Raw genomic sequence first — 24,019 nt, 5'->3', positions numbered from 1 at the left:
CCCGACTCTCCCCCCACCCCACACATCAGCCTCGGGCGAGGCAGCGCCGCGGGGAAGGTCGGAGGCAGCCCCCACCCCACGTGCTACTACCAGGCAGACCGACCTCTCCCCACCCCGCGCCAGGCCCAGGGCAGCGCGGCCTAGTGCGACCCCAGCGGCCATGGCGGCCCCGGAGGAGGGAACTAACCGGCGCTGCTCCCCGGGGCGGAGCAGAAAGGCCCCGCGGGAGGGGAGGGCCCCCGCGCCGCGCAGACACCGGGACAACCGACTCCATCCGGCCCGGCCCAGTCCCAGCCGCATCCGGTCCCGGCCCACCCCTGCCTGGCGACCCCGGAACAGGGGCCCGGCCAGGCCAGGCTGAGGGGCGCCTCCCCCGAGAGCTGAGCGGACCCCCACCCGCCCAGAGCCGGGCGCCGTGATTCCGCAACGGCCCCCGCCAGCCGCTCCCCCCTCCTCAGTACCTGCGCCGAACCGGGGCTCGCAGTGACTCAGGAGCGAGGAGGAGGTGCCGCGCGACTGGCGGTAAAAAGACCCAAGCTCCCGCCGCTCGCGCTCATATAGAAATAACGTCACCACGTAACCCCCTCCTCCCCGCGCGCCCCTGTCCCCAGGCAACGCGCGCGCGCCGGGGTGAGCGCCTAGGCGGGAGCCGTCCGGCATCAGCCCCGCCCCCAATGGGCCGGACAGCAAGGCGCGCGGGGTGGTCGGGCTCGCGGGTAGGGTATATAGCCAGGGGCCGCCAGGCCGAAACGGGACAAACGGCTCGCCCCGGGCCAGAGCGTGACGCGCCCGGCCCCAGGCGACCTCGCGTGTGATCATGACATACACCGTGAACACACAGCCCCGAGGTCCCACCTGAGAACTCACACACACACACACCCACACCATGAATACACGCAGCCACCCCCAGGCCCCGTCTGAGAGCTTACAAACACACTGCATACATCTGATGAAGTGACCTGTAGCTCAAGAAAGCTTATGGTCAAATGCACTTGTTAGTCTCTAAGGTGCCACAAGTCCTCCTTTTCTTTTTGTGGTTACAGACTAACACGGTTGCTACTCTGAAACACATTGAATACAGTCCCAAGCCCCACATGTGATCCCTCACACACAATGTAAACACTCACATCCGATGAAGTGAGCTGTAGCTCACGAAAGCTTATGCTCTAATAAATTTGTTAGTCTCTAAGGTGCCACAAGTACTCCTTTTCTTTTTGCGAATACAGACTAACACGGCTGCTACTCTGAAAACAGCCATCATCAGCTCCCAACTATGATCTCACAAACCCACCATGGACACACACAGCCACCCCACCAAACCCGAAGTGTGATCATACATGTGTGCACACCTACAGCTGAAGCCCGAGTGTAATACACATCCCCCGCAGGCTGAAGCATGACACCTGCACTCCCCAGGCCAAAACACAACATACACACACCCCAGGGGCTGAAGTGTGACACACACAAACACATCCAACCCCATCCCCCTTATGCCAAAACGTAACACTTGCACCCTAAGCTCTCAGGCAGGGACTCGTCTCTTCTCCTGGCCAGCCACACCAGGTCCACTTCACCAGACTACTAGGCCTGACAGACCCATACCAAATTAGGCTAGTTGTTGTTATGGATGTTTAAATGAGTTTCAGTGCCATGGTATTCAATGGAAATCTTTAAATAAACTGTATTGCTCTTCCTGCATGCACTGTGTAATAGGCTGTTCATTTAAGCCACCATAACAGCACCCTGTACCAAAACAGACCAAACTCACCTGCAACAAAGTATGGAAATCATATTCACATAGGCTACGCCCCCAGGAAAACAACTCAGTGATACTATTTATTTTACTTAATATTTATGCAATGCTATAATTTTGCAAGGCATTTTACAGAAATAAAAAATGTCCATGCCTTAAAGATTTTGCAATCCAAATGAGGTTATTTAACAGTGCAAATGACAATAACAGAGAAGAACAGAGGAAGGAGCGGGAGGGATCGGTGTACCAACTGAGATACAATCTGTATTATGTATTTTTTATTTTATTTATTTTATTTTTATTTTATTTTATTATGTACTATTATTATGTATTATGAATTTTGAAAAAACAGATGAAATGTGAGCATCAGGCCAGGTCTACACTTTAAAATTTAGGTCAACATAGCTACATGTAAAAAAGTTCACACCCCTGATTGACATAGTTAAGCCAACCTAACACCCAGTGTAGTTGCCACTTATTCAACAGAAGAATTTTTTCATTGACTAGCTACCGCCTCTTGAAGAGGTGGATTAACTACAGCAATGGAAAAACCCCTTTCTACTCTATGTGACTACAATGATATAGCTGCAGTGCTCCCACTGTGTCGCCATAGCATAGCCATACTTTTAATAGAAACAAGTAATTTAATCAATATTTATTCTGCCACATCAATTATATTTTATTGTTAACATGTTAATTTTATTCAAGCAGCTAAAATGGCACCGCAGCTATGTAAACTGCAGACATACTGGCTTATGTCACCTTGCTCTGATGATTTTCTAACGTTCAAACAGCCAATTCATTTCTTCTTCATGAAACTTTCCATCCCGCAACTGGCTCCAAGCGTCTGTGAAGCTTGCAGTAGCAGATGATCTACAAGTCACAGGATCTCCTCAGTGGCCGGGGAGAAATCCTTATTCACATTAATTAGGTAGCACTAGGAACCCTGCTACCAAATAAATATTTGGAATGCAATCCTCAAGTGCACTTAAGGTTCCAATTTTGGTTGGATGTATTCTTGGAAGTTTCACCACACAAAATAATCTTTAATTCAAGATTAATCTTTAATTCTTGGAGAATCCAGGACAATCCTGGACGGTTAGCAACCCTAAGTGCACTGGAGCAGCCCTGGGAACACCTGGGAAGCAAAGGTGGCTCCTATAAGTCACCTTTCTGCTCGCACTCCAAATCTATGGCCAGCCAGGTGCAGGTCTGACCCTTAGAATGATTTAGAGCAGCCTCATGGATGCTTGGAAGAGATGCTAGACCAGCCAAGAATTCCTCTATGGCAGTGGAATCTTCAGCTGTCTGTATAAGCTGTTTTTGTGCAACCAGGGAAGTGCAAAGTTGCCTTAATATGGGTCTGAATATGGCCATCTGGTGGTTGCACAGTTTCAGTCCTAGGGTCTGATTATGTGAGGAGCTGAGCACCTCTTAAAACTTTTGTATATAGACAAGCCCTTAGTGCTACCTTCTCATATGGACACCCTTAAATTAGTGCATTATTCTGGTTTAATTTAAGTTGATTCTTTCCCTCAATCTAAACCATTTTAGTTAAATTGGTGCAATTTTTGGATGTGTACAAGGCCCAAGTTACAATCATTCACTAATGCAGCTAAGAGATGACTCATCTCTGAACCAGCTATTACTAAGGGTATGTCTACACTACGAAATTAGGTCGAATTTATAGAAGTCGGTTTTGTAGAAATCGTTTTTATACAATCAAGTGTGTGTGTCCCCACACAAATGCTCTAAGTGCATGTAGTCAGCGGACTGTGTCCACAGTACCGAAGCAACCGTCGACTTCTGGAGCTTTGCACTGTGGGTAGCTATCCCACAGTTCCCGCAGTCTCCACCGCCCATTTGAATTCTGGGTAGAAATCCCAGGGCCTGATAGGGCTAAAACATTGTTGCGGGTGGTTCTGGGTACATATTGTCAGGCCCCCGTTCCCTCCCTCCCTCCGTAAAAGCAAGGTCAGAAAATCATTTTGCGCCTTTTTTTGTGAGTTACCTGTGCAGACGCCATACCACGGCAAGCATGGAGCCCACTCAGCTAACCATCACCGTATGTCTCCTGGGTACTGGCAGACATGGTACTGCATTGCTACATAGCAGCAGTTTATTGCCTTTTGGCAGCAGGCAGTGCAGTATGGTAGCCGTCGTCGATGCAGTCCTAGGTGCTCTTTTAACCGGGCGCCTGGGCAAATATGAGAGTGACTCAGCCAGGTCATTTTCCTTGTTTCGTCTCATGGCGATTGCGTCCTACTGGCAGTGCACCGTCTTTTAATCTGTAGCCAGCAGATGATGATGGCCAGTAGTCATACTGCACCATCTTCTGCCAAGCACCCAGGAGGTGATGATGGCTAGCGGTTGTACTGCACAGTCTGCTGCCAGCATGATGTATAAAGATAGATTAAGTGGCTCAAAACAAGAAATAGACCAGATTTGATTTGTATTCAGTTTCTTCTACCTCCCTCCCTCTGTGGAATCAACGTCCTGCTAAACCCAGTTTTGAGTTCTATCCTTGAGGCGGCCATTCAGTTTCTCGCAAAGCCACCCCCTTTGTTGATTTTAATTCCCTGTAAGCCATGTCGTCAGTCACCCCTCCCTCTGTCAGGGCAACAGCAGACAATCGTTCCGCGCCTTTTTTCTGTGCAGACGCCATACCACGGCAAGCATGGAGCCCGCTCAGATCACTTTGGCAGTTAGGAGCACATTAAACACCACACGCATTATCCAGCAGTATATGCAGCACCAGAACCTGACAAAGCGAAACCGGGCAAGTAGGCAACGTCAGCGCAGTTACGAGAGTGATGAGGACATGGACACAGACTTCTCTCAAAGCACGTGCCCTGGCAATGTGGGCATCATGGTGCTAATGGGGCAGGCTCATGTGGTGGAATGCCGATTCTGGGCCCGGGAAACAAGCACAGACTGGTGGGACCGCATAGTGTTGCGGGTTTAAGACGATTCCCAGTGGCTGCGAAACTTTTGCATGCGTAAGGGCACTTTCATGGAACTTTGTGACTTGCTTTCCCCTGCCCTTAGGCGCAAGAATACCAAGATGAGAGCAGCCCTCACAGTTGAGAAGCGAGTGGCAATAGCCCTGTGGAAGCTTGCAATGCCAGACAGCTACCGGTCAGTCGGGAATCAATTTGGAGTGGGCAAATCTACTGTGGGGGCTGCTGTGATGCAAGTAGCCAACTCAATCAAAGATCTGCTGATATCAAGGGGAGTGACCCTGGGAAATATGCAGGTCATAGTGGATGGCTTTGCTGCAATGGGATTCCCTCACTGTGGTGGGGCCATAGACAGAACCCATATCCCTATCTTGGTACCGGAGCACGAAGCCAGCGAGTACATAAACCGCAAGGGGTACTTTTCAATAGTGCTGCAAGCACTGGTGGATCACAAGGGATGTTTCACCAACATCAACGTGGGATGGCCGGGAAAGGTACATGATGCTCGCATCTTCAGGAACTCTGGTATGTTTCAAAAGCTGCAGGAAGGGACTTTCTTCCCAGACCAGAAAATAACCGTTGGGGATGTTGAAATGCCTATAGTTATCCTTGGGGACCCAGCCTACCCCTTAATGCCATGGCTCATGAAGCCATACATAGGCAGCCTGGAGAGTAGTCAGGAGCTGTTCAATTACAGGCTGAGCAAGTGCAGAATGGTGGTAGAATGTACATTTGGACTTTTAAAAGCGCGCTGGCGCAGTTTACTGACTCAGTTAGACCTCAGCGAAATCAATATTCCCACTGTTATTACTGCTTGCTTTGCGCTCCACAATATCTGTGAAAGTAAGGGGGAGATGTTTATGGCGGGGTGGGAGGTTGAGTCAAATCGCCTGGCTGCTGGTTACGCACAGTCAGACACCATGGCTGTTAGAAGAGCTCAGGAGGGTGCAATGTACATCAGAGAAGCTTTGAAAACCAGTTTCATGACTGGCCAGGCTATGGTGTGAAAGTTCTGTTTGTATCTCCTTGATGAAACCCCCTGCCCCTTGGTTCATTCTACTTCCCTGTAAGCTAACCACCCTCCCCACCTCCCTTCGATCACCGCTTGCAGAGGCAATAAAGTCATTGTTGCTTCACATTGAGGCATTCTTTCTTAATTCATCACACAAATAGGGGGATAATTACCAAGGTAGCCCAGGAGGGGTGGTGGAGGAGGGAAGGACAAGACCACACAGCACTTTAAAAGTTTAAAACTTATTGAATGCCAGCCTTCTGTTACTTGGGCAATCCTCTGGGGTGGAGTGGCTGGGTGGCCGGAGGCCCCCCCACCGCGTTCTTGGGCGTCTGGGTGAGGAGGCTATGGAACTTGGGGAGGAGGGCGATTGGTTACACAGGGGCTGTAGCGGTGGTCTGTGCTCCTGCAGCCTTTCCTGAAGCTCAACCATATGCTGTAGCATATTAGTTTGATTCTTCAGCAGCCTCAGCATTGAATCCTGCCTCCTCTCATCACGCTGCCGCCACCTTTCAGCTTCAGCCCTCTCTTCAGTCCGCCACTTACTCTCTTCAGCCTGCCACCTCTCCTCCCGGTCATTTTGTGCTTTCCTGCACTCTGACATTGTCTGCCTCCATGCATTCGTCTGTGCTCTGTCAGTGTGGAAGGACACCATGAGCTCAGAGAACATTTCATCGCGAGTGCGTTTTTTTTGCCTTCTAATCTTCGCTAGCCTCAGGGAAGGAGAAGCTCCTGTGATCCTTGAAACACATGCAGCTGGTGGAGAAAAAAAAAGGGACAGTGGTATTTAAAAAGACACATTTTATAGAACAATGGGTACACTCTTTCATGGTAAACCTTGCTGTTAACATTACATACATAGCACATGTGCTTTTGTTACAAGGTCGCATTTTGCCTCCCCCCACCGCATGGCTAATGGGGAACATTTCTGTCCAGCCATAGGCAAACAGCCCAGAAAGAACGGGCACCTTCAGTGTATCATAGAATATCAGGGTTGGAAGGGACCTCAGGAGGTCATCTAGTCCAACCCCTGAATGTCCCCTTAAGAAAAGCACTCTATTTCAACCAGGTGACCATGAATGATGTCACTCTCCTGAGGATAACACAGAGAGATAAAGAATGGATGTTATTTGAAGGTCAGCAAACATGCACTGCAATGCTTTGTTCTACAATGCATCTGATGAAGTGAGCTGTAGCTCACGAAAGCTTATGCTCTAATAAATTTGTTAGTCTCTAAGGTGCCACAAGTACTCCTCTTTTTTTTTGCGAATACAGACTAACACGGCTGCTACTCTGAAACTTGTTCTACAATGATTCCCAAGTACATGCTACTGGCCTGGAGTGGTAAAGTGTCCTACCATGGTGGATGGAATAAGGCTGCCCTCCCCAGAAACCTTTTGCAAAGGCTTTGGGAGTATAGCCAGGAGAGCGACGAATGCCAGGGCAAATTAATCATTAAACATGCTGGCTTTTAAACCTTGTATAGTATTTTAAAAGGTACACTCACCAGAGGTCCCTTCTCCGCCTCGCGGGTCCAGGAGGCAGCCTTGGGTGAGTTCGGGGGGTCCTGGCTCCAGGTCCAGCGTGAGAAACAGTTCCTGGCTGTCGGGAAAACCGGTTTCTCTGCTTGTTTGCTGTGAACTATCTACAACCTCATCATCAAAGTCTTCCTCGTCCCCAAAACCTGCTTCCGTGTTGCCTCCATCTCCATTAAAGGAGTCAAACAACATGGCTGGGGTACCATGGCTGAACCCCTTAAAATGGCATTTGAAAGAGAACTAAGGAAAATGCATCCCTTTTATATCCTTTTCCATGTGGCTTGTTATCCTTCATCCCAAATACAAGCTCACAGCACATGGGCATGGAAAATCACTTGGAGTCCTCTGTCCACAGGCACGTCCCTACATGTTCAGCTGACTCATAAGTGTAGCCCCAGGCTTTTTTCAATGAGTTCATTGGATAGTTGATTGCCCTCAACAGGCCATTAAGCAGGCTGGATAGTGCTGATGCCAGTCTGTCTGAGGGTGTCACCCAGATACACAGCACAGATTTGAGATATCAATATATCACATGTATTTATAACTCACAAGACAAAGATGATACATATGTATAAACACGATTATCATATTTAGCAATCATAACTTTTCCACTGATACCTTACATGGCATATCTTGTAAGATTAATAGCAATTTTTTAATATTGATATCAATAATATTATAAATGGTCACCCATATTCCATACAGCGTCACAATCTACCAGTGCCTTTGGGTATTTACTGTGATGCAGTTAAGATTCATCTGATATGAGTGGTATCATGGTCCAGTGTGTGACTGCACTGGGAACAGCTCCTAAATAGGTGGTTAATTTATTATGTAAAGGTGTGAGGACCATCTAGCTTTCTCACTCTACTTTACTTTTCACTAGCCTTTATCTGGCTGGTTCCTTGATGATCAGGGTATGTCTATATTTAAAATGCTACAGTGGCACAGCTGCAGTGCTTCATTTGCAGTACTGTAGAGCTTCAGTGTAGACACTCACTACAGTGATGGGAAGGATTCTCCTCTCAGCATAGGTAATCCAGCATCCCAAGAGGCAGTAGCTGGAGTACAGTCTACACTAGAAGCTAGGCTGACATAGCTATATCTGTCAGGAGTGTGGATTTTTCACATCCCTGAGAGATGTAGCTATGGCACTGTAAGTTTTCACTATAGACCAGCTTTTTTTCAATTTTTGCACTGCAACAGAATCCACGGTAACCCTGTGCTGCAGGAACTCCACCTGAAATAGTCATTGCCAGTGTACTAAGAGCTCCCATCAGTTATTGCACAAATTAACCACCAATGGAGGGCAATAACTGATGAGTGTTATGAACACAACATGGGTGATCCTGCAGTATTTCATGAGCTGCAAATCTGATAATGACACCAACATGTGACGTCTGCCCTGCTTTGTGCCATGGAAAGAAACAATTCCAGATTACTTTTGGCATTCACGGAGCAGCTCACACAGTGGACCATTGCTTTTGGGCTTGGGAAACAAGCAGTGAGTGGTGGGATTGCATTGTGATGCAGGTATGGGATGACGAGCAGTGGCTGAAGAACTTTCGGATGCGCAAATCCATCTTCCTGGAACCTCCTGTGTGTGGATCTCATCCCTGCCCTCTGGCACAAAGACATCAAAATGAGAGCTTTACTAACAATGGAGAAGTGAGTAGCGATAACTGTGTGGAAGCTGGCAACGCCAAACTGCTACTAATCAGTTGCAAATCAGTTTGGAGTTGGGAAGTCCAACGTGGGGGTTGTAGTGATACAAGTGTTCAGGGCCATTAATCGCCTCCTGCTATGAAGGACTATGACTCTGGGCAATGTGCGGGAAATAGTGGATGGCTTTGCGGCAATGGGATTCTCTAACTGTATATGGGGGGGAAGGGTGATAGATGGCATGCATATCCCCATTTTGGCCTCAGACCACCTCACAATAGAGTCCATTGACAGAAAGTGATACTTTTCTATGACACTGCAAACTCTGGTGGATCACCAGGGTCTTTTCACCAACATTAATGTGGGGTGGTCAGGGAGGGTGCACGACACACACATCTTCATGAACACTGGCCTGTACAGAAAGCTGCAAGCAGGGACTTTCTTTCCAGACCAGAAGATTCCAGCTGAGGATGTGGAAATGCCCAAAGTGATCCTTATGGACCCAGCCTACCCCTTGCTCCTGTGGCTCATGAAGCCTTACATCAGAAACCAGCAACGAGCGCTTCAAAAACTGGCTCAGCAGCTGCGCTCTATCTCATGTCTTCCTACAGTGTCAAAGCACAATGAGTACTTACTGGAGCTCCCTTTTCCTGCATCAGGTGTGCCAGAGCCAGAGAGCTGGAGAACTATTAACTATGGTTTGTAACCTGTCCTTTAAATCAGCTATTGTACCCAATGACTGGAAGATAGCTAATGTAACGCCAATATTTAAGAAGGGCTCTAGAGGTGCTCCTGGCAATTACAGACTGGTAAGTCTAACGTCAGTACCGGGCAAATTAGTTGAAACAATAGTAAAGAATAAAATTGTCAGACATGTAGAAGAACATAAATTGTTGTGCAAAAGTCAACATGGTTTCTGTAAAGGGAGATCATGTCTTACTAATCTCTGAGAGTTCTTTGAGGGGGTCAACAAACATGTGGACAAGGGGGATCCAGTGGACATATTGTAGTTAGATTTCCAGAAAGCCTTTGACAAGGTCCCTTACCAAAGACTCATACGTAAATTAAGTTGTCATGGGATAAGAGGGAAGATCCTTTCATGGATTGAGAACTGGTTAAAGGACAGGGAACAAAGGGTAGGAATAAGTGTTAAATTTTCAAAATGGAGAGGGGTAACTAGTGCTGTTCCCCAAGGGTCAGTCCTAGAACCAGTCCTATTCAACTTATTCATAAATGATCTGGAGAAAGGGGTAAACAGTGAGGTGGCAAAGTTTGCAGATGATACTAAACTGCTCAAGATAGTTAAGACCAAAGCAGACTGTGAAGAACTTCAAAAAGATCTCACAAAACTCAGTGATTGGGCAACAAAAAGGCAAATGAAATTTAATGTGGACAAATGTAAAGTAATGCACATTGGAAAAAACAACCCCAATTATACATACAATATGATGGGGGCTAATTTAGCTACAACTAATCAGCAGAAAGATCTTGGGGTCATCATTGATAGTTCTCAGAAGACATCCACACAGTGTGCAGCGGCAGTCAAAAAAGCAAACGGGATGTTAGGAATCATTAAAAAGGGGATAGAGAATAAGATGGAGAATATGTTATTGCCCTTATATAAATCCATGGTATTCCCACATCTTGAATACTGTGTACAGATGTAAGAACGGCTGACCCAGTATGGCCATTCTTATGTTCTTATGGCTAGACCCCTCAGAGATAAAAAGAGGTCCTGGCTCACCACACCACAGTACAGATGTGGTCCCCTTATTTCAAAAAAGATATACTGGCATTAGAAAAGGTTCAGAAAAGGGCAACTAAAATGATTAGGGGTTTGGAACGGGTCCTATATCAGGAGAGATTAAAGAGGCTAGGACTTTTCAACTTGGAAAAGAGGAGACTAAGTGGGGGGATATGATAGAGATATATAAAATTATGAGTGGTGTGAAGAAAGTGAAAAAGGAAAAGTTATTTACTTGTTCCATAATATGAGAACTAGGAGCCACCAAATGAAATTAATGGGTAGCAGGTTTAAAACAAATAAAAGGAAGTTCTTCTTCACTCAGCTCACAGTCAACTGTGGAACTCCTTGCCTGAATAGGTTGTGAAGGCTAGGACTATAAGAGGGTTTAAAAGAGAACTGGATAAATTCATGGAGGTTAAGTCCATTAATGGCTATTAGCCAGGATGGGCAAGGAATGGTGTCCCTAGGCTCTGTGTGTCAGAAAGCGGAGATGGATGGTAGGAGAGAGATCACTAGATCATTACCTGTTAGGTTCACTCCCTCTGGGGCACCTGGCATTGGCCACTGTCGGTAGACAGGATACTGGGCTGGATGGACCTTTGGTCTGACCCTGTATGGCCGTTCTTATGGCTAGACCCCTCAGAGATAAAAAGAAGCTCTGGCTCACCACACCACCAGATGACCCTGTCACCTGTCCCCCATCCTCCTCCAACTCCACTTTCTTGTCCACCACTTCATCCTCGGGGTTCACTCTGCTGGTTACTGTCTCCAGGCCCCCCAAGTATCTATGGGGCTCTTGTTTGTGGAGGTGGGGTCACTGCAAAGGATGCCGTTTGGCTCCTAGCAGAAGCAGCATGTCTTTGGTGATGCACCAGAGCAATGATTGGCTTCCCTTGCCTTCTGGTATGTCTGCCTCAGCTCCTTGATCTTAGCACAGCACTGCTGCATGTCCCTATCCTTCCCCTTCTCCTCCATGCCACGAGTAATCTGCCCATAGGTATCAAAGTTCCTACAGCTGGAGCAGGGCTGCAACCGCACAGCCTCCTCTCCCCACACACCCAACAGATCCAGCACTTTAATATACTTGAGGCAGGAGCGTATTTGCTGTAGGGAGATGGTATGGTCAGCTGGGAGGATGCTATGTGAACTCTCCACACCAAGCAAACAGGAAGAGGAATTTCAAAAATTCCCAGGACTTTAAAGGGGAAGGGGCACATGCCTGTGTACCTGGCCGCAGGGCAGCAGAGTTCAAACTGGTGACCAGAGTGGTCACAATGGGCATTGAGGGACACCTCCTGAAGGCCCCATAGAGTGACATAAGCAAGCGCAGTGTCTTCACTCAAACTGCATCACTTGAACTTCATCACAGAAAGCTCTATGACTCTCACTGAGGTGATTTGATTATATCAGCGTAGCAGGGGAGTTAAATCGGCGGAAGGAGCATTGCAGTATGTACACTGCCATAGTTTTGTCGACGAAAGATCCCCTTTGTCAACAAAACTGTGCAATATAGACATGGTCTAAGGCCAGGTCAGCATAGCTATGCCTCTCCTGGATGTGGATTTTTCACACCCCTGAGAGACGTAGCTATGCTGATGTAAGGGCTAGTCTACATTGGCAATGCTAAAATGCGACCATAGCAGTGCTTTAACGTGCCTTGTGTGGTCACGGGGCAGTGCTGGGAGAGCTCTCTCAGCGCTTTAAAAAAAAAAAAACACCTCAATGAGGAATGTAGCTCCCAGTGCTAGGGCACTGTTTACACTGGCACTTTACAGTGCCGCAACTTGCTGTGCTCAGGGGGGTGTTTTTTCACACCCCTGAATGAGAAAGTTGCAGCACTGTTAATTGCCAGTGTAGACAAGCCCTAAGTTTCCAGAGCAGACCAGCCCTTAATACCTCTCATTTCCTGTCTAACAACCCAATTGCCACTCTTTCCCAGTATCTACTTCTCAGCTCCTTGTAACGTCACTGACTAATGGTTAGTCCACACTAGAGTTTTACTGAGATAGTTAACATCTTTTATAGCCTCGTCTGGACACGTCCCAATCATTTTTCCTAGGCTACAAATGTTTTCCATAGGCTGATCCCTAAGGTCCAGTTGTGGAGGGGCAATGTGACAGTTTGGGCATTTAGAAGTAGGATAATGAGTTGAGATAGGAAATATGTTGAAGGTGATAAAATGTTGTTGTGAGGTAAGTTTACCTGCTGTGACAGAATTGGAGTTGCTCTCGAATAATTTATGAATACAGTATGTTGGCCTGGTTATTGGGATGATGTATGAAACTATGTTGGTTTAAGTTAATAGGGAGCTGTAAGGAAAAGCAAGCAGGAAGTGAAAGAATGGCACAGGAAGAGCCACCGCTAGGCAAACACATGAGAGTTCTTAAGGGACAATGGTAGAGCTACTGGCTCTGAGGACTCTGGCTTTATCTCCTGCTGATCCTACATGCTGGTTTTGTCCTGAAGAACCAAAGCCCAGGAACAAAGAAGTACAAAAGGTCTATAGAAGTTCAAAAAGGAACACTCTCTCAAAAGATGAAGGAGCTGTAGGGGAAACCGGACTATGACACAGGGGCCTCACCAGGATGTCTGAAGACGTTAGGGCTGCCTAAATTAAGCCAGACATGTCTGGAGGCTGTTAGTTGTTTTAAAATCCTTTTTCTCTAATGCTTTATTCCTATTGCAAAATAAATAATACTTTGGTTTTAAGAAGGCTGTCTTATCACTGCCTGTATAGTAATGGTCACAGACTCCCTAAGGGAAGAACCCTGGGTACCAGAATTGACCTGGGCCTGCTGGGTAAGCACAGTTGACACACAGAGAACTTCAGCCCACAGCCTGGTCTAAGAGTGGAAGAATTGTGTAATTCCACCCTGGGATAAGTAAAGGCATGAGATCTGAGACCTGAGGGGACTGCACTCAGAGGGACCAGAGAGGGAACAGAAGTACATCTAGCCCTCTAACCATGACATCATCCGATGGAGTTTGTTTGCTTTGGATTTTGTGATATCACATAAAGGGTGCCAATACAATTTTAGATGGGTGAGTTTTTTGATTGACTGTAAATCAAAATACTTTAATACTTCATACATCCTCCACTACATCCCGTTGATGCTGTCATTTGACAGTCTGCATGAAAATTACATGTGACATTAAGTTCCTGAGGAGTGTAGGGCCTAGCACATTGGCCATCGAACACATCCAATGAAACTCATTAGTTGATCCACCAAGAAGTGAATGAACATCAGCTTTTGAGTTTTAACTGCAGACCTGCTTTGTTATTTGCCAAACAAGAAAATTACCTAGAGGAAAAAGAGCTCTTTACCAAAATAATTTATGTAACTTTCTTACAACCTCAATATTGCAACAAAATAATAGCATTTCAGTTGGCCAGTACTCAGACTGATAATCATAGGGGGTTTGCAAAAACTGAGGTGCAGAGATGCTAAGGCAAGAAAATGAATAAGCTGGATATTTTGAATGCATCTACAGTAGAACCTCAGAGGCTATGTCTACATTATGTGGTAAGTCGACCTACGCTACGCAACTCCAGCTAAGTGAATAACATAGCTGGAGTTGACATACTTTAGGTCAAGTTACCGTGAGGTCTACACCACGGGGGGTCGATGGGAGAAACTCTCCTGTCAACTTACCTGACTCTTCTCGTCCGGGTAGAGTACAGGGGTTGACTGGAGAGCAATCTGCTGTCGATTTGGCGGGTCTTCACTAGACCTGCTAAATCAACCACCAGTGGATCGATATCAGAGCATCGATCTGGCTGTAGTGTAGAATAGCCAGAGTTACCAACACCAAAGTTAGAAACTGACCAGTCAACCACACACCTCATTTGGAACCGGAAGTATGCAATCGGGCAGCAGCTCAGACAAAAAAAAAAGAAAAAAGAAAAAAGCAAATAGAGTACAGCAGCGTGTTATATGTAAACTAACAAAAAAATAAAGGGAAAGTTTAAAAACAAAGATTTGACAAGGTATGGAAAGTCTTCTGTGTTTTTTCATTTAAATTTAGACGGTTAAAAGCAGCATTTTTCTTTTGCATAGCAAAGTTTAAAAGCAATATTAAGTCAATGTTCAGTTGTAAACTTTTGAAAGAACAACCATAATGTTTTGTTCAGAGTTACAAACAACCTCCATTCCCAAACTGTTTGTAACTCTGAGGTTCTACTATATAGAAAAAGAACCAGATTTAAACAGTTTTATTGACAAAAGAACTGTAACAACCATTCTTTCTGTTCTCTTTCTTTTTTCCCTTCATTTCTTCCTCTGTAGCTTTGGTATTTCAAGGGTTATTTATTTCACAAAAGATTTCTGAGCATAGGTCAAGTGATTTCAGTTTCTCTTATTATTCTTGCTTGTTCCTGTAATTTATGTTAAGACTTCTTAAGGAACAGTCCATCAGGGACTGACATCAATTCCAGCAAGATTCTCCTCTTCCTGTTGTTTTTCCTTTGTATATTTACCTCTTTTCTCTTCTGTTTTCTCTCATATTTCCTTTTCTTCTGTTTTCGTCTTTTATTTTTTCTGTTTTTGCCTAATCTTCTTGAATATGCTTTCTCTTCTGTTTTCTTTCCTTTCACTCTCCCTTTTTTCAGTTATTTTTCTTCTGTACTTTTCCTCTCCTCTCCTGTTTTTTTTTAGTCTATATTCTCTTGTTCTTTCCTTTGCTACTTCCTACTGTTGCTCTGTATAGCTTCTCTCTATCGGTCTTCATTTTTTCCCCATCATAATATATCCAAGTGCTTCAATTTACTGATGGAAGTATGGTTCAATCCAGCAAATTTTAAATGCCAATTTATCAATTTAGCTGTATTATATAGGATAAATATGTATAGGGGATATAAACCCTTATGCTTCAGGTTACAAACCAACCACTAACTGCCTGGGCTTCCAAAGAAACGTCCCGAATGGGCACTTTACTCCATAATTCTCCATTATGAGGTTTCTGGCACCAAGGTGTGCAGCAAGCAGCAGAAGGGGACCTTGCATCTGGAAAGAGCTAATCTCCAAAGTGGCCAGGAGGAGGCATGACCTGCAATGAGTGGATCCATTGACAACATGGTGGAAAATGCCAGCAGTCGGTCACCTTTGATGTAAGGGGACTGTGACCGAGACTGTGTAAGAAGGTCAAACCCCAATACAAGGGGAGTAAGTGGGACAGTAGTAGGAGATGCCAAAAAAGGAAGAAAGCATGGAGGTGCCTAGGGTGGAGGGAAGTCACTCCCTCCTGGGATGGACTTCAGAGTTGCCACTCCTGTTGAGGGGAACGGGTAAAGAACCGGGGCGGATCCATGCCATTATGAAGCAAGTGCTGAAAAACCAGCAGAGACTGTGGGAAATTCAAGTACACCTGCAGGACTATTTAATGAGGGTAGCTAAGCAACAGCAATATTGCAAAAAGAAGAGAAGCCATAAGTGCCAGGAACAGAAGGGGGGTTCCAGGATTAGGAGGACAGAGGCCCAGCCGAGGTATTGTTATGCCTGTGGGCAGAAGGGACAACTCTAGAGGGACTGTCCCTACTTCTATGGCAATAAGGAATCTTGACAGGAAGTAAGGACTGATGTAAAGCCTAGGAGAATCCCACTCAATAGAAGATTAGGTATGAGGGGATCTGTTTGGAGGCATGGGGAAAGAGGACATATAAAGAGACATTGACCCCACAGGAAAAAGAGGAGCAGGGAAGACAAGGGCACGATTCCAAGGGAAAAGAGTGAAGAAGAACCAGAGGCCTGTAGCAAGACCACTGAAGCGGCAGAGAAAGCCAAGGGGGTGGTAAAACCGGAATTTGAGAAGAAGCAGGAGAGGAGAGAGGAAGTTGAAAGATGCAGGACTAAAAGAGCTATAAAGTGGCGGGAGGGGGACTGAGACCCTGGGAGTGAGGGTGCTGGGGGACCAGGTAGAGCAGATGATGCAGTTGCAGGAGAAGCTGGGAGCTGCTGAACAAACTTCCACCAAATGCATCCGATGAAGTGAGCTGTAGCTCACGAAAGCTTATGCTCTAATAAATTTGTTAGTCTCTAAGGTGCCACAAATACTCCTTTTCTTTTTTCAGAATAGGGAGTTTCATAAAGAAAACTTCAGAGATGCAATGGAGGAACAGGGCATAATTGTCAGGGACCATAAAACAAGAAAGAGATTACCTGGGAGCCCGGCTGTGGCAAGTGCAGAGTAGCAGGTTCCTGCACCCATGAGGATTGCAGTCTTGAGTAGAAGGGTATGTGATAGGGTGTTCATCCCACACTCACCCTGAAGGGGTTAATGGAGACCAGATGGGCCAATTAACCTATTTGCCTTAATTCTCCCAGATTGCAGGCTGAGAGAAAAGCCTTAATTAGGGGAAGCTCACCTATGCAGGAACAGGCAGGGCTTCTATAATGCCAGGAAGCTAATAGCAGGGAGAGTCTGCAGTGCAGTCACTCCCTGGGACAAGGGAGGTGTGTTTGGGGCTACAAAGGCAAGTGGCTCACAGTAACTCTCTGGGAGAAGGGAGTTTTGGGACTGGAGAACCCAGAGAAGGGGGGAGAGCCAGAAGGTAAGGAAAGGCTCAGGGAAAAGGCAGTAAGATCCAGGATGGAACACAACTTGGCTGTTGATTAGAGGGGTCCTGAGCTGGAACCCAGAGTAGAGGGTGGGCCTGGGTTCCACCAGCCCCTGGGGAAGTAGTACCATAGGGGCAATGAATGAGAAGACTCCCTAAGACTACTGGTAAGGAAAGACTTTGTTACTCCGTAAGGGGTAGATATGCATAGTGATCTGGCTGGAGAGCCAAGTCACAAAGAGGGAGCACCCTAAGTCTCAGAGAGTGAGAAAAAGCAATAGGGTGTGCAGTGAGCAGCAGAAGGGAGCTTTGGATCTGGAAAGAGCTAATCCCCAGAGTGGCCAGGAGGAGGCACCACCTGCGGTGAATGGACCCTGTGACAGCACCTAAATACCCTTAGGAATCTGGACTCGAGTCTGTTATTCACACGCTGTCACTGTGAGGACATCTTTATGGAAAGCCTTTGCTTTTTTCAGCACATTGAAACTTTGCTCAGGGACACAAAATAAAGTTCATATATGAGAGACTGATGATGAAAACATTGAGGTTGTATTTTGATAGACTGCAACGGCCTAAACTTGATTGACTATATGAGCAAATAAATTCATCTCTTAGAGATGGCAGCAAAGAACTGTCTGAGAAGTCATTGTTGCTGACACAGTTGAGATGGCAAAGAGCTTTGCTGTATCTGTTGAGAAACTTGAAAATGTGGTACATGAGGAAGCTTTAGGTATCTTGGGAAAAGGGGTGAGAGGACAGTAGCTGTCCAGCTGACTCCAAGATATGTGGGATTTTCATTTGTAATAACAGCTGTAGGGAACCATCCTTTCCATTTAACTGTACATTCTACCTACTGTTAGATCATATTAACTGATAATGAAGATGACACTGGCCACTACAGATCAGTTGCTTCCCCTGCTGTGTGGTGCAGAGGAGACCAAATCTGCGGAGGGAAATACAATGTGGTCCCAGAGAGAGGGAAACTCTCTCACTTGATCTGTGTGTCCACCTTGACCCCTCTCTAATCTGGAGAAGTGAGTGAGGAAAGGGGTAGGTCCATCAGAAAGTTTTTTATTATCCTGCATGTAAAAAAAAAATTACATATCTTCTTCCAAAAAGTCCTAAGACTGGAATGGTCCCTGAAGATGTGTTTCATTATACATAGATTAAACTTACATCACTAGTATTGATCTGATGTTCTTTGGCCCTACATTTGCAGCTCACGGTAGGTTATAATATCAATTATGGGCCACACTAATAAGGTAGTCTGTACTTAGATGCTATAGTTATTGATCCTGTAAGAGGGTAAAGGCTCACATCTTTTATGGAGATAGCTACAGTATCTCACAGTATCATTTGTGTCTGCTTTAGCAAGATTGAATTCCTGCTGTGTTCTGGATGCCAAGAAAACAAACCTGTCAAGCAATATTGCTTCCATCGATATTTTGCCAATTCGAATGAACCAGATTTTTAAGGGGCAGGGATGGAAGGGAGGAGTAAGGCTGATCATTTCAGAAAATCAGTAGCATATTTGTAAATACTGGGAGAGTATATTTGCCTGTGAGGTTATGTTTAGTCTATACTTGACCTAATTATTTTTTCTCCTGTACTGCTCCCCTAATTCAATGGAATAGGCCATTCCAGTACTGTGGGGTAAAATTCCAAAGGGTTGAGTCCTAAATTCCCTTCTCTGGACTTGCAAATTTTGTGCCAGCAAATCAGGTTGGTAGTTGTGCAAATACTAATACCTGTGTTCACAATTCAATTAAAAGTGAAAAAACACTGGCAAAATGAAAAGCCGCTCTTTTGAAAATGTGGCTCTTTCTGTTGAAATTCTTGATGCTTTTGACATCAGATAATGTGTTAAAATTATTCTATTTTAATTTTATAAAGTACTGTATAATTTTTAACATATTACAGTATTCTAACAGAACAACAACAGCTGAACAATCTAATATAGAAGAGCAATAGCTGAAAACAGTATAATATCATTATTATAAAATGTAATATTTTGTAGATTTTATTTGCCATCCTATATAAGGTACCAATGCTTGATAGCATCTAGGTTAACTTAACAATAAAGAACAAAAACTAAACAGTCATTTATCTAAATAAGGCAACATAAATACAACATGGTTCATGTATAGCAGTCATGAAAGCTTCAGTAGTCAATCCCAAACATAGATAAATTAATAGCAATTATAGAATGAAAATTCATGACTGGGTCATAAAGTCCATCTCCTGCTATCACAGAAATGTTCCTTGTAGTACTTTTCCCAGTGCAATTTTAATTCATTACAAACAAGCCAAAGAACTAAAAAGAAAACAAGAAATCTTAATCATGAAGTATGCCACTGATAAATAATGGTGTTTATCAAGCAGGAAAGATTTACAGCTTGAGTCACAGGGCTTCAATGAAGATGACCTGCTTGTTCCCTTATTGAGACCATACACTGGAATGGTCCACAGTTCCAGCCCCAGTGATGTCTAGGGGTATGTCTACACTGCTATTAGACACCTGTGGCTAGCCCGTGGCAGCTGACTTGGGCTCACAAGGCTTGGGCTGCTGGTCTGTTTAATTATGGTGTAGATGGTTGGGCTTGGGCTGGAACCATAGGGGGCTGGGCGCTGCGGGGAACCCTTGCCGCCTACAGCTCTGGGGGCCCACTGTGGTCAGGAGCTCGGCACTTCCCCCACCAGCATCCCCGCCTGCAAGTTCGGGGGTTCCCCCACTCATCATGCAACCCGGGAGCTGCGGATTATCACTGCCGCCTGCGGCCACCGTGAGCTGCAGGAGTACCCTGCCGGAGCGCCAGAGACTGCAGAGGTACCCCACCGCCTGTGGCAGCCAGGAGCTGCGGGGTATCCCTGCTGCCTCTGGAGGCCCCCGGAGCTCCTGGCCCCGCGGCCATTAATCTGCTTTGGAAACTCTATTCCAGAATGAGGTTTTTTGAGATAAGGTTCTTGTGGATATATCTATATTTCTGATTAACTATTCTGTTTCTGGCAGTCCTCCTGCTGCTATCCCACACTGCTTAGCTTCACACTGTCTGTTTATTTGTGTACCTTCCACTGCTCTGGGGACATCTTGTTCAGATGTCACTTCCCTGTTTAAATACAGGAACATAGCTAGGTACACCCTGTGTGAGTCCAGCCTGGGGTGAGCTATATACCAGTTATAGCAGCACACCCTGTGTTTCCATGTGGACCTGTCAAGAGATCCTGGACTTTCTTGCCCTCCAAGAAGAGACACGTGCCCAGTCCCATCTGAACAGCAGTTGCTGAAATGCCACGATGTACAGGGCCATTCCTTGGACAAGGACCAGCGCTGCTTCAAAGCAAAGGAACTCTAACTGAGCTGCAATAGCACAAGAGACAAGAACAGAATATCCAGTAATGGTCCCACTACATCCTATGAAGAACTGGACCAGATTTTTGCAAGGGACCTGAGAGTTTGGGAAGGAAGGCCTTGAAATGCACCCAAGTGACCACAGTTGGTGACCAGAAGGAGAGTCTTCCAGACAACCAAGATTTCTTTGGCATGCCAAACCCTGAGCCAGAGAGCTAGTTGGAACTAGTTTTTCTTAGTAACTAAACTAAATCTCCCTTGCTGCAGATTAAGCCATTAACTTCTTGTCCTATCTTCAGTGGACATGGAGAACAGTTGATCGCCATTCTCTTTGTAGCAGCCCTTAAGATATCTGAAGACTGTTATCAGGTGTTTCCCCCCTCCCCCCTCACAGTCTTCTTTTCTCAAAACTAAACATGTCCAATATTTTTAACTTTCCACATAGGTCAGGCTTTCTAAATCTTTTATCATTTTTCTTGATCTCCAACGGATTCTCTCCAATTTGTTCACATCTTTTTAAAAGTGTGGACTCCAGAACTGGACATGGTACTCCAGCTGAGGCCTCGCCAGTGCCGAGTAGAGTAGCACAATTACCTCCCATGTCTTACGTATTACACTCCTGTTAATACACCCCAGAATATTAGCCTTTTTCACAACAGCTTCACATTGTTGACTCATATTTAGTTTGTGATCCACTATAACGCCCAGATCTTTTTCAGTTGAACTACCACCTAAACAGTCATTCCCCATTTTGTAGTTATGTATTTCATTTTTTTCTTAAGTCAAGGTACTTTGCACTTGTTGTTATTGAACTTAATCATGTTGAACTGTAGTCCTGTTCTTTAAAGTGCTTGCAACCCCTCCCGGCTTGGTGTCATTCATACATAGTATAAGCACACCCTTCACTCCATGATCCAAGTCATTAATGAAATGATACCAGATCCAGGACTGCCCCTTACAGCTGGGGTTCTCAACATTTTTCTTACTGAGCTCCCCAACCCCACATGCTATAAAAACTCCAGGGCCTAGCAGGAAGTGGGGGACTCGGGGCTTTGGGCTCGGGGGGGAGACGCTCAGGTATATGCATTGTTTGATTTCTATTTTGGGGGGAGCAGGAGCCAGCAGGGCTTGAGGAGGGAGTGCCATCTCCACCCCCTCACTCACTTCAGCAGCCACCCAGCCTGTCTGGGTCATGGGAGGGGGACGTGTACAACCAAAAATTATAACTCAAAGGTAGAGGGCTCAGCTCAAAAAGTTTGAAAACAGCTCAGGGTGCAGGGAGAGAGTATCTAGGGACTGCGTGCAGGTGTGTGGGAGGGTAGCTCAAGGTGCAGGGAAGGGGTAGCTAGGGGCTGTGTGTGCCGTCACTGCTCCCCGAGGGCTCTTCCAGCCACTGAGCCAAGTCCCCTGCCTGGGAAGCTCTTTCTGGCTGTATGAGTAGTCAAAGGGGGCTGGAAGCTGAGGAGCACCATCAGCAGCAGAAGACATGGGAACACCACAGCTGACTGCTGCCCTGCACTGCCCGGATCCAGTTTCCTGCCTCTGACCTGGCCAAGGGGTGGGACCTCAGGGGAAGGGAGAGGAGGAGGTAGGGTGTGTGGATGTGGAGTTGCCCCTGGGTCTGGCACTTCAGTTTGGGGAGTGCCATGCCCCTGTGCCCTACGAACACCACCCATGGGCTCAGGGCTTCTGCCCTACAGGGAGCAACAGGGCTTGGGGCTCCAGGATTCAGCTCCCAGTCTTTAAGGTGCCACTCGTTTTTACATCTCATTTATCTAAATACAATTTGACCAGTTTTTTCCCTGTTCTGGTTTTTATGTTCCTTCCCAGTTGTTGTTGTTAATATTAATTGTGTTCAGCATTTGGTCACAGTCAACCTTTCTGTGGAAGACTGAAGCACAATAAGCATTACACACCTCAGCCTTCTTGATGTCATCTCTTGTTAGTTCTTCTTCCTCCCTACTAAGTAGTGGACCGACACTTTCCTTTGTCTTTCTCTTGCTCCAAATGTATTTATAGAACCTCTTCTTATTGACTTTTATGTCCCTGGCTAGGTGTAACTCATTTTGTGTCTTAGCCTTTCTGACATCTGGTATTCTTTTGTACTTATCCTTAGGAATTTATCCATATCTGTATGCAACCTATGTGTAATGTGCATGCCCAGCTGAAGGGAAGAAGCTAGCTGAATACTTCTGCTCTTCCCCTCAAAAATACTTACATATATTTGCTGGACTGACTGAATGGATCACTCAACAATATCTAAGATATTCTCCTTGGTTACATAGATATTTTTATTTTTCATTCTATTATTCATGTCTTTGCCATCGCTGGTACATTTGTATGCAGCCTATGTGCAATGAGATTATTGCCATGGAACAGCATAATTAAAACTGATTTCTTCTTTCAGATGAGTGTCTGTGTTTTATTTGTTTCATCTGCCATGGAGGTGCTATATAACTGCTCACTGTGAGTTACTTGCAGAGGTCCACTATGACCCATAGCATAATGGTGTGCAGTTAAACTAATTCATGGTCCTTTCCAATTGTCAGTCCAACATGCTGAATTTATGGTTTTGCCTTCACAGTTTGAACACCACTCCTTCCATTCTGCTCCATTGTTTCCAGGTATATTTGTTATACCAATAAAATAAAAACTAGCAGGATCTTATTAAAGGGGAAAAGGCAAAATGCCACATTTATTGTGAATACAGAAAGAATCATAGTAAGCAGTTAGTGATAGCTATAACGTTCCATTCAATTTCATATTTATTCACACATTCATTCATACACACACACACACACACACACACACACCACACACAGGTTCTGCAAGGTTGTTATCATAGTTACCAGCCTTAGAGTTGCTCATGCCAAGCCACTGGGCAGGTAGCCTGGACATGAGGAGGGAGCAGGGCCTTGTCAGATGCTCATCTGATGCTCCTGGAAGTTGGTTTGTAGAATCAGACCCCTTATGTTCTTTTAGCAAATTTGACTAAATTGTCCAGTCAAATGATTTTAATCAGTTTATTTTTGCCTGGCTAATTTACAGACATTCCTTTGGAAAAGGGCCCATTTTCCCTTCAGAATGGCTGCAAAGAAACCAAGAATGCTCTTTCTCTAACACTTTTCCTTTTTAACATTTTCACAAAATTTAGCTGCTTAATTCCCTCCAGCCTCTGCAGAGTTAACTTTTTCACTCTCCTTTCTCTTTGTAATTATGCCTACGGGTGCTGTACATAGGACCTTCTCCCCCTTCACCTGCTGTAATGGCTGCTACCTGTTTAGAGGCAAAGCCCAATTTTTGTCTCAGACACTTAATTAGTGATTCACAATGACTATGATTTGCAGGTGCTCTGCCCTGCTTCAAGGTTAATTTCTTTACCATACCTTGGAGCACATGATTCTCTCTTTCAATTTTCTCAGAGGCTTTAGCTTGGTCTGCCAGG

At 45.5% G+C, this 24,019-nt stretch overlaps 1 protein-coding gene across 7 annotated transcripts in view; it reads right to left on the bottom strand.

The window, feature by feature from the left end:
• NAP1L1 (nucleosome assembly protein 1 like 1) overlaps positions 1-672 on the bottom strand; it is a 57,036-nt gene extending 56,364 nt beyond the window's left edge. For 2 of the 7 annotated variants that reach the window (XM_038418229.2, XM_038418239.2), the window contains exon 1: positions 462-588. Coding sequence is in view for 1 of the 7 variants with exons in the window: in XM_038418192.2 (XP_038274120.1) it covers positions 462-660 (199 nt within the window). In the remaining 6 variants the exon portion in view is untranslated. Of the gene's footprint in view, positions 1-87; positions 218-461 lie in introns of those variants that run through there. The other 5 variants (XM_038418192.2, XM_043493098.1, XM_043493096.1 and 2 more) reach the window with 5 other exon arrangements.
• Positions 673-24,019: the final 23,347 nt, after the last annotated feature.

Source organism: Dermochelys coriacea, chromosome 1, assembly GCF_009764565.3.
Source record: "Dermochelys coriacea isolate rDerCor1 chromosome 1, rDerCor1.pri.v4, whole genome shotgun sequence".
Classification (NCBI taxonomy): Eukaryota; Metazoa; Chordata; order Testudines; family Dermochelyidae; genus Dermochelys; species Dermochelys coriacea.
Note: the sequence above shows the minus strand (reverse complement) of the source record. Positions and strands in the feature narration are given on the sequence as shown.